Source organism: Lampris incognitus, chromosome 2, assembly GCF_029633865.1.
Source record: "Lampris incognitus isolate fLamInc1 chromosome 2, fLamInc1.hap2, whole genome shotgun sequence".
Lineage (NCBI taxonomy): Eukaryota > Metazoa > Chordata > Actinopteri > Lampriformes > Lampridae > Lampris > Lampris incognitus.
The window spans coordinates 122,338,026-122,349,077 of NC_079212.1; the positions used below are offsets into that span (position 1 = coordinate 122,338,026).

General features: G+C 42.5%; 1 protein-coding gene across 1 annotated transcript in view; it reads left to right on the top strand.

The window, feature by feature from the left end:
• The window catches only part of cldn19 (claudin 19), a 13,176-nt gene extending 3,068 nt beyond the window's left edge, over positions 1-10,108 (top strand). The window contains exons 2-5 of the mRNA XM_056272886.1: positions 2,869-3,033; positions 3,512-3,596; positions 4,158-4,304; positions 8,023-10,108. Coding sequence (XP_056128861.1) covers positions 2,869-3,033; positions 3,512-3,596; positions 4,158-4,304; positions 8,023-8,071 — 446 coding nt within the window. The 3' untranslated portion in view covers positions 8,072-10,108. The remainder of the gene's footprint in view (positions 1-2,868; positions 3,034-3,511; positions 3,597-4,157; positions 4,305-8,022) is intronic.
• Positions 10,109-11,052: the final 944 nt, after the last annotated feature.

Sequence of the window (11,052 nt, forward strand, 5' to 3'; positions counted from 1 at the left end):
TTGTGCACCAGACTGTGTTGGGCTCTACCAATACAGCTGAGCAAATGTGGTGGAAACTGTTGGATCTTCTGCTGGGTTAGTGAACATGTCAAAAGCAAGACATGGGTCATTTTCTCCGAGTGCAGCGTTATCACCTAGTTGGAAGACTTGGCATCTGAAGTTAAAGATGTGTCCGGGAGGATTTTGGAAGTGCAGATGGTGGTGCTGAAAGGACAGTTCTGGTCAAAATTTGAGAGGTAGACATACTGTGTGGTATTACAGATTCATCTTTTCAACCAAGGGTGTCTTTTGAGTTGATGTGCTGCATGTAGCTGGCCTCTGTTAACAATGGGTTGCTAATGGCTCTCTGCACCGAGCTGTGTTGATGTCTTCACAAAAGTGAAAATCAAAGACAGTCCTACTTGTTATCTTTGTGCAAGACACTACAGGAATTTTGAGTTTTGTCTGTGATGTGATTTAACAGTCAGGACCACTCAGACAATGGTTTTCTGAGCTATATTTGGGGCAACAAACCATACAGTAAGAATTTGAGACCCCCACCCCCCCGGCCACCCCTTGGTCTTATGATCTTCTGTGCATCTCTTCCCTTCCCTTCCATCCTATCCTGCGCAATGCCCATTGCTCTGTATAGTAGCATCTTTGAATTAGCTCTTGAATGGACCTGGCGGCCTGTCCAGGGTGTCTCCCCGCCTGCCGCCCAGTGACTGCTGGGATAGGCTCCAGTAGGATAAGTGGTTTGGATAATGGATGGATGGATGGTCAGACAGTTTCCTAACAGAACATGTTACTCTTCCCCGTCTTTCTGTGTCATCTTAGTTGGGTTCTTAGCATTCAATTGCACCTTGAACATTGAGCCTGCAACCCTGGGACCTCACCCCCGATGAAGCTACTGAGGCTAAACTTGTTAAATCCTCTTGTGAGTGCATGATTTGAGAGCAGTAGTATATTTGTGGCCATAAAACAGAGGTCATCATATAAAAGCGGATATGAGTGAGTGGTCTTTGAGTTAGAACTTGGAACAAAATAAGACCAGAACTGTAAAACATGAGCTCTGATTTACAGTTTTGAGTGGGCAATAGATATTACGTAATAAAAGAGTCATGATGAGTGATCTCACAAAGGAAACCTTACATGTCCCCCCCCCCACACACACATACACATGCACATGCACGTGCACACACACAGACACAGAAATATATGCGCACTCACATGCATAAGCAAGCACACACGCTCATTGAAATCTTGTGGCTGGCACTGTTAACCTTGGCACTGGGAAGACAGAGTATAGTGAGGGAGCCAACCCCCACCCCCCCACATTTCTTACCCTATCCTTCACCCCACAGGCCTTAAAACACCCTTCTAGTTTGTCACGGGCCATGCTAGTTAGAATGGTGTCATTTAGCACCAGTCTACGTACCCCGCACTTTCCGAAGAAGAGAAGAATTGCCAGAGTGGATGAAAGAAAAGAAGAGAAAACCTCTCTGTTAAAAAGCCACTAAAATCCTCCATCAAAAGGAGCCCCCAGCACATAAATTCAGCTTCAAAGAACGACCCATCCCCTTCCCCTTCATGACTCCCTTTGGATCAGTCTCTGAAACTGAACTCCATCACCAAACTATGAACGCGTCTGTGTGTAATTCTCTCACACGGGCTTAGCTTTTTTTTAGACAGCCTAGTAACTAACATCTTGATCTGGAGAGATTTTTGACCAACTATTCACATTTCTGTTCATTCTATTCTATTCTACTTCAATAAAACAAGGTGGCTTTGTCAGATACTATGCGAGACTTGACATTGGAATTTTCAAAAAACCAAAAATGTATTGCCACAATTATTCAATCACACAGGGTTTCTGACACCACTGTGAAGATTGCGCCACCATCACAATGTGCTAGGTTTGTGTTAGCATTAACCCATCTTCTTGTCTGGATGGCTGTGTTTGAGGCAGTGATGTCTGATTGCCGGGGTGACAGTCCAGTGAAAACAAATATTGCTTTGTGACAAAGCCACACTAATCCCACTGTGTGCAACATGTAAAGCAGGACCTCCTACAGCAGCTCTGTGTGAGAGAGGGTTGTTTTTCATCTGTGTCTATTCCACCCACAGTTATTGTGTAAGTGTAGGCGTTGGTGTGTGTGTGTGTGTGTGTGTGTGTGTGTGTGTGTGTGTGTGTGTGTGTGTGTGTGTGTGTGTGTGTGCACGCATGTGTGTGTGCACGCATGTGTGTGTGTTTAGATATGTGTAAATATGTCTCTCCCACGGAGTTATGTGTGCGCTGTGGCTAGTGTGGGCAACACATAGAAGTCACCGTAGAATGATCTGGAGATGATCTGGAGAATCATCTCAGGCCCTGCAGCACAGCCAAACTATCTCTGGGCTCAAGCTGAATTACCGTACCAGAGAAAATAGGACAGCAGTGTGCTTTCTATAATGAACTTTCCCAGTGTAAATTCATGTGGTGTCCCTTCCAGCCGGCATGGCTCATATAGTATTAACCCCTAATGATATACATATATATACATATATATATACACACACACACACCCACACACACACATATATGCATATATATATACACACACACACACACACACACACACACATATATACATATATATATATAAATCTCCAACAATGTGTATTTCGTTAAATCTCAGACTGAAAAAATGCATTTTTTAAATCTATTTTCTCAATCTTCCTATCACTGCTTTCCTATCTCACCTTTTCTCTGCACTCCTTACCTTACCTGTGCCTCCTTTACTCTCTTATCATATTCAACCTTCATTCTCCCTCCCTCTGCTCCACTCTCCCTTTTGCTTTCCCTGTCTTTTTTTCCGTGTCTCTCTCTGTCCCTGTGTCTGTGTTCAGTCCACATCCAGACATGTCGTGCCCTCATGGTGGTGGCAGTGCTGCTGGGTTTTATTGGCATGATCGTGAGCGTGGTGGGCATGAAATGCACTAAAGTGGGGGACAACAACCCCGCCACCAAGACCCGTATCGCCGTGTCTGGGGGAGCACTCTTCCTGCTCGCAGGTGAGCTGTGTACACTGTCGGTTGTGTGAAACGGGAACCCTGCATTGTGTTTCGTCTGAGTTCATGAAAATAGATGGCACCCTTGGTTTAGTTTATAAAGACCATGTCTGTTCATATCTCCTACAATCAGAATCTTTCAGTCAGAGCAGTCTGGTATTTTTTTCTGACCAGAAAATATTACCAGGGGTCTTCTGGGTAATTACTGTCCCTGCTGTAAACAGGAAGTGGGGAATTTCGGACACATTAACGCCTGACCTCAGACACGATGATGAGCCTTTGGAAGAAAAACAACTGAACAGGCTTTGACTAACAGATGTGTGTGTGTGTGTGTGTGTGTGTGTGTGTGTGTGTGTGTGTGTGTGTGTGTGTGTGTGTGTGTTTGTCAGTCTATTAGTATGTAAAGTGAACTAGAAGGCGTGTTTAGGCCTAGTTAATGTATTGAAGTCGTCCATTCTTGACCATTGATTTTTCTCCACAGGTCTCTGTACATTGGTCTCTGTGTCCTGGTATGCCACTCAGGTGTCCTATCAGTTCTTCAACCCCAACACACCACTCAACGCCAGGTATATAGATCCTTACTTGATATAAATATTATTGAGGTCATCGAAAATTATGAAGTTAGGTTACAGAATTTGTATTTTTACCCACCAAGAGTGCATATTTTAGTGTAATTTTAGCCATAATTGTAGTTGCTGAGCTCGCACATTAGTGATTGATGTTGGGGTTGGGGGTGGGGGTGTTCGGTGATCAGCTAAAAGTTACACAGTCCGTTTGGAGAGTGTTGAGGCATCCACTGACTGTTGATGCTGAATTATATGACATTCTGTGAGTAATGGCTGCTTAGTTTAGCCATGCAAAAGTCATGGAAAATGTCAAAAAGTCCTGGAATTTAATTTCCTAGAAAGAATGGACTCCCTGACTGACTGGGGCCTCTTGAGCAAATAAACCACATTTGTTCCAGTAGAGCAGCTCAGTGGCCAGCAGTGCTGCACTGCTGTAGCATTGGATAGCACTCAGATGTACAAATATATTCCCTTAGGAAGGTTAAATACATGCATTGGCCTGCTTTGTATATCATTGTGGTCAACCTGCTATTATACAAAAGAGTTCATCTTACTTTACAGGTATGAGTTTGGCTCCGCTCTGTTTGTGGGATGGGCGGCAGCAAGTCTGACAGTGCTGGGTGGTTCCTTTCTTTGCTGTTCCTGTTCCAACGAGGACAGACGAGGACAGCAGTATTACCGCCAATCACAGCCTTCCACAGCCAGGGAGTACGTCTAATCCCCAACCCCTTCCAGCCTCCCAAACAGAGAGCAGAGGACACGCTTGGCTCAACCCCCCCTTTTCCCCCAACTATGTCTCTTAAAACTAAAGATTATGATGCACACACACACACACACACACACACACACGTACACGCACACGCACACGCACACGCACACGCACACGCACACGCACATGCACATGTACACGTACACATGCCAATTAACCACCAAATATAAATAGAATGTGATATTGTGGATTTAATTGCATTCATGGCGATGTAAAATCCTCTTTAACTTATAGTTGAGTAGATTGCCCATGTATGTTGTGGTGGTCTAGCTCACTTAAATTTGTAGTTTGCGTTGTGGGCGGAAACCTTTCAAGTGCCTTACAGCCATTGCCTACTCCAAATCAGAGCAGATGATTGAATCTGATCCTAAAATATACAAAGGACTATTTGCACTGTTTGCACATTTGCAAGATTAAAAAAAAACAAAAAAACAAAACAAAACAAGCAAAAGCAAAAAGAAATTCGGTTTGTTTGTTTGTAAAGTGAAGCTAAATTGTAATGGCTTAAAAGCCAAGAAGAAAGTGAAACACATTCAGTACCTTTAGAAAATGGATATGGAGACAGGGAATGGGCACATCCCTTCGAGCTGAGCCCAGATGTGGCCAGTGTACATGACACAGAGTCTGTAGTGATCAGCCTGTCCTGTGCTTCCTGGTTGGAGCTGCATTTGTGTGTTTCCTCCACATTGCTTTGTGTGTGGTTTTTTTACACTCCACTAGTGCAGTTAGGCTGTGTGATGGACAACAGGCAAACTTTGTGTTCATAGAGGGGCTTCCCTGCTAATGTAGGGGAAACCCGAACTTAGCTTGTAGTGTCTCAGGTAGAAAAAAACAGAAAAAAAACATCTCCGATTTCTAACATGTAACAGCTGAGGAACTTCTTCATAGTGTAAAAACAGCACTCTCAGACCAAAGATAACACAGGCAATCTGAAGTATTAAACAAACCACATCAAACTGTAAAGGAACATGGCTAGGATGTAATATTGATTGTAGAATTGGTAGATAACCTGTCCAACAGAAGAATTGCCATGGTGTCATCACACCCTTTTTTCCTGATTGAGTAGCAGGAGCGTGCTTGCCGCTCCAGCAGTGTGCACCCTACCCTGTGCAACATTTCAACAGCAGTGTATGGCAAGTGCCTCCAACCATTGTAAAGATGCCAGTTAGCATTATGTAACCTGACTCCATGGTCTAAATGGATAAAATAACTATTAATTAATGGAGAAAGATCCCAGATTTCAGCTTTAGAGACATCCAGATAGGCCTGCTAGGATTTAGCTCTGACCCATAACACTGTTTGCACATGAACACACTGAGCTGCACAAGTGGAGGAGAAATGCCAGCAAAAGGTTTCTGCTTGGTTTGTACCATCGCTGGGTGTGAATGCTTTTAACAACCATTCTACTGTTGTGCTTAAAAACCCGAGACATAGCAGAGACTACACATATCTTCATTGTCATGCTCCATTTATTAACACCATTTGTTGAGACAAATTCTCCTTTAAATCCTGCAAGCATACAATTCAGTGTTAACTTCTTGCAGAGTTGTGATCTCATGGGGAAACAACTAGACGCCACTAACAGCAATGATAATCCTTAAACTCAATGTGCTTGTAACAACTCAGCTGTGTGCAACAATAAAACTTAATTAGAGTTATCTTTGTCACTACAGAGCCTGCTTGTTTTATTACATGCATGAGCAGCACAGGTTACAGACAACAGGCCCTTTCACAAATAACAGATGACCTGAAATAAAACCTAGAATTCAACATAACTTCTGCAACTTTTTTTTTTTGGACCCAGGCCTACCATCTTCAAACCCAACTCAAAACTCAAAAAGCTCAGTTTTTTTTAATTGGCTTTTCAGTGACCCCATGATGTGATGAATTAACTATACCTTCATTTGTGTCTCCTGAAAGACTTGGCCAGTCACCTTTCCAGATAAGGTTTTTAACTTCTCTAAGACTTGCTCCTTGCCCCCTACCTAATGTGGCCTCTCTTCCTTTTTTTTTTTGTTGAGTTTTTTTCATCATGCTCTGAGAGAGAGGTTCAGATCTATGGGCTTCCTCTCCCCCCCCATCTTAAATAAATGCGAATGTTAAGCTTCCCATGCCAATCAATTACAGCTGTGCTGTAATGGTGATGTTCAGTGAGCATGATAAAACCACCAAAGCGGTCTCCAAAGAGACACAAAAGAAAACTTGATCTATATTATGGATATTTCCAAGCAATGAGTAAAAAAACAGCGGCATGGTGGTGCAGTGGTTAGCGCAGTCGCCTCACAGCAAGAAGGTCCTGGGTTTGAACCCCAGGATAGTCCAACCTTGAGGGTCATCCTGGGTCGTCCACTGTGTGGAGTTTGCATGTTCTCCCCGGGTCTGCGTGGGTTTCCGCCAGGTGCTCCAGTTTCCTCCCACAGTCCAATGACAAGTAGGTCAGGTGAATCGGCTGTACTAAAATGGTCCCTAGGTGTGAATGTGTGTGTGTGTGTGGGCCCTGTGATGGCCTGGCGGCCTGTCCAGGGTGTTTCCCCGCCTGCCACCCAATGACTGCTGGGATAGGCTCCAGCATCCCTGCGACCCTGAGGGCAGGATTTGGATAATGGATGGATGGATGGAGAAAGAAAAGCAGCTACCCAAAGAGCATTTAGAAAAACCCAACATACCCTAGCTTGCTTCAAGAATTGTCTACTAGTGCCATGGCTCGTGAATCATCATATTCCTCAACTTCCTGTAACTTGTAACTAGCAAATAAGTTACCAGCTAATAAGCATTGAACCCGTATCCTTCCATCATGAACCATATCCATGCGTGGCATGTAATCTTTTCAGCATCTCGCTGACACGTAGCATCACTTCCGTTCACTCTCCATTCACCTTTGCTTAACACCTTGCAGCCCAAATCATCAAGCGGCCTGCCACTCACTAACAACAGAGACCTGTTGTGAGAATCAGTGAGGTCTTGATGTGTCTTTGTCCCCCACCCCCCCACCCCCTGTCCTGTCATCTAATCCTGTTCTTCTCTGACTGTCTTCTTCTCTCCTCTAATTCAGGGCAGAGTTGTTGAGTGAAACTAGTTTCCCTGACTGATCAGCCCCCGCCTTTTTATCGAGGACTATGCGGGTTCCAACCACTGTGTCCCCTTTGACCCTTTCCTTCCAATGTATAGATCCTAAATCTGGACGCCCTGTTTCCCCGCTATAGAATACGCCGTGTGCCTTCCCCTTCTGCCCCTTCCTTAAGTATGTTTGCACCTTTTTTTCGGTATTTCATGGGGGGGAAGAATGATCTCTCGCCGTCTCCCATACTGCCTCACCCACCTGGTCTAGTTTGTAGATATGGACTTCTTAAGGATATGTGTGGTTAGATGTTGATAGGCCTTCTCTTCATCGAATGAGGTGGGATTACTCCGATGTCAGCCTGTGAACCCACTACTAGATCTCCTCCATTTCCCTTCGTCCTATTCTTCTGTTACATATATATAAATATATGTATATATAAATATTTTTTCCTTTTTTTTTAGTTGATTTGTGGTTTTAGTTATATCCTATGACTTCTGGGTTTCCCCCACGTGACCCTTCTTTGGTTGATTTTGTTCTCAGTGAATATGACTTTACAATGACTGAAATGTGTTTCTTTTTCCCTTTCTGAATTGCAGAGCAAATGTTAAAAGTACCCCACCAGAGAAAAGGGAGCAGTACTTGTAGTTTGGGAGAGTCTTCTGGCAGCAAACAAAACACTCTCACTGAGAAAACCAAAACAGACAGACAGACAGACAGACACAACTGAAATACGCTTAACATTTGTCAACAAGTATAATGTATTCGGTTGTTTTGAGGTAGCTTATGAAATGTTTTTTTTTTTTTAAATAGCTACCCCTGTGTCAGGGTAAGAATAAAATCTTTTTTTTTGTTTTTTTGTCCTGTCTGTTTTGTTGTCTTGGGGAGAGACTGTCATTCAGGGTATGTTACTACAATGTGTTAAAATGCCCGGGTGTATATATCACCTATTTTCTTCTTCTTCTTTTTTTTTTTACTACATATATAATGTTTTACTATGGTGCCTTATAACAAGTGTTAGTGCACATGTATATATATTTGACCATATGGATTGTATACCATCCCATCCATCTGTAGGATGTGTGTAGTCCATAGGTCTTCTGCCAGCAGTCACGTATGCCTTCTCCTATCATAATATATCTGTAATTTGGGTATTCTGTCAGAAATCTGAAAATGAATGTGTAGCTACTATGATGTACCACTCCTGAAATGACATTTGATTCTTAGATCGTCCAACACAATGCCTAAAGAGGCCATGGGCCTGTTTTCATTAAAGCCTGGATTGAGGATATACCAAATACATTTGTTTTGTTCTGTTAAGTGCCGATATGATTTTGTGTAAATGAGAGAAGTGCAGTTTTATTGACTCTCGAGGATGTACTGTACTGCTTCCTGTCCGAGCCCTGTACTAAGGAATGACAGTTTGTTGAGTGTAATCACTTCAAATGTTCCTCTGATGCCTTCATTCATTCACCATACGACTCCTTTCTCTAATATTTACCTCTGTGATGTTGTCCATGATCTCATTTAAAGCATTTCCCCCTGTATGTCTCTTTTAGAATAAAGTAAACAGAAACGAAAAACGGTTGAGGTTTGACTGAGTCAAAGCTGCATCAGGCATTTGCTAACTCGTCACCTTGCCTGACTTTTACCCCCCCCCCAACTTTGAATTCCACACAGAATATTTCTTTTGCACCCCATTGTTCAATAATTGTGCATGCAGAATTCCACTTCTGCTTCAGTGGTCTGTGGCACATTCTCCAAGAACAACCCACAAAGTTAACGTGCACCTTGTTGAAACTACATTTTGAAGCTTTTTTCTTTAATTTTTTTTGGGGGGGGGGATTTTGAGTGTGATATTTCAATGCCCGGTATACATGTAACATTACTTAACTCAGCATTTATTGAGATGCATAACTAGTAATTCAGTTGTGGGTGATGTAAAATGGCCAGGTATTAATTCAAGTGTAAAATACCAGGCTTGCACCGAATCAGTCATTCAATGCGAGGGTGTCATAATCCAAGGCCCCCTTTTCCTCTAATGATAGGTCTATTTGGTGATTCACTGTAAGAAAGGCTTTCCGCATGCTGTCTGATTTTTTACACACAGGAAGAGATTTGAGACAAATGCACGAAGATGAAGGTAGAAATCAGTCGTGGGAGCAGAGTACGGATGTGAAATCTCACATGTACCTGTGATGTGCCGGTGTACCAAACACATAGCTATGTCTATGTGGTCGGTCTATATAATCCTGAATGGTATCATTTGCACCACTCAGATATCCATTTAAATGAATCAGGACAGAATAAAAAAAGAAAAAGAAAAAGAAGTTGCATAGACACTCCACTGGGACATCTACACCAATTGCAAACTGTCTGCAAAAGGTATTTGACGGCACTTTTCAAAAACTCTTAATTACAATGCACAATCAATACACTTGAACCAGTGCTGCATAGCTAAGTTTTTTTGCAAACCTTTATCTACATCATTATGAATGCATTAGAAAATACAGCTCATGTGGAGTGTTGCTGGGTTTACATATCGACATGTACAAACCGTTTACATCCTCATCCTGCTGTTGAGTGCTTGTTGCATTATTCGGGTAAAATTGAGAAAATACGAGAAATACTTTCCTGCAGCCTGTCAAAGATAAACTGATGAGATGATGAGATATTAGAATATGTGCAAACTGTATTTACTTTGTTCAGGGGTGGGGGTGGGGGGGTGGGGGGTTACAGCACCAACGAACTTGCTGAACCAAAGTTTGTCGCCAAGCCAAATCATTGTAATTAACACTGGAATGTCCCTTCCCACTTTAGCAAACTCGGTGATTGATGATGTGCTACATGTGTTTTTGATTGTGACTTGCATATCATTGTAATTCAATGACACCAAGCTATAAAACTGGAACCAACTGGTTTGCTGTGTTGCTAAGTTACTTGAAATATAATTACAAATGTATAACATCTTAATGAGGTCAGCTTGATTAAAAGCTGAAGCAAAATATGTGGGCACAAGGCTAGATGAAGATGTAGAGTAAAACTGACTCCAGTGTGAACTCGTGAGGAAAAATAACATGGAGAATGTCTGTAAATTCTGCCTGAAGCTCAAGATTGCAATTACAAATGGAGGTGTTGTTTGAGAAGGGCTGAGGTGGCACGGTGAGGTGTGTGCCAGGTGACTTTCTGAAGGTCAGAGAGCAGAGAAACCTTCCCACAGCCAACCAGTAAGAGAGACCCTCCCATGCATCCCAGAAACCACTTGTCTCAGAGAAAGAGATGGAAAAAATGTGGTTACGCATGGCTTTTATCGTGCCTTGAAGACAGATGACATAAATCTGTGATTTCTTTATTTAGGCATTCTGTCGGAGCGATTTGCTCCAAGAAACAATAGTTAAATTCTCCGATAATTTTGCCGCATAATATAGGTTGAGATCCTCTGTCCTTTTGAATTTTTCCACTAACACCATGGGTGAAACATTTTATCATTTCATTTCATGCACTTGCACACATGAAATTAAACGAAACATTGTTTACCCCAGCACACAGCAGTGCAACACAAAGACAAAAACACATATCCAAAAACTATAAGAACCACAATAACACATATATCTAAACTAAACTAAACT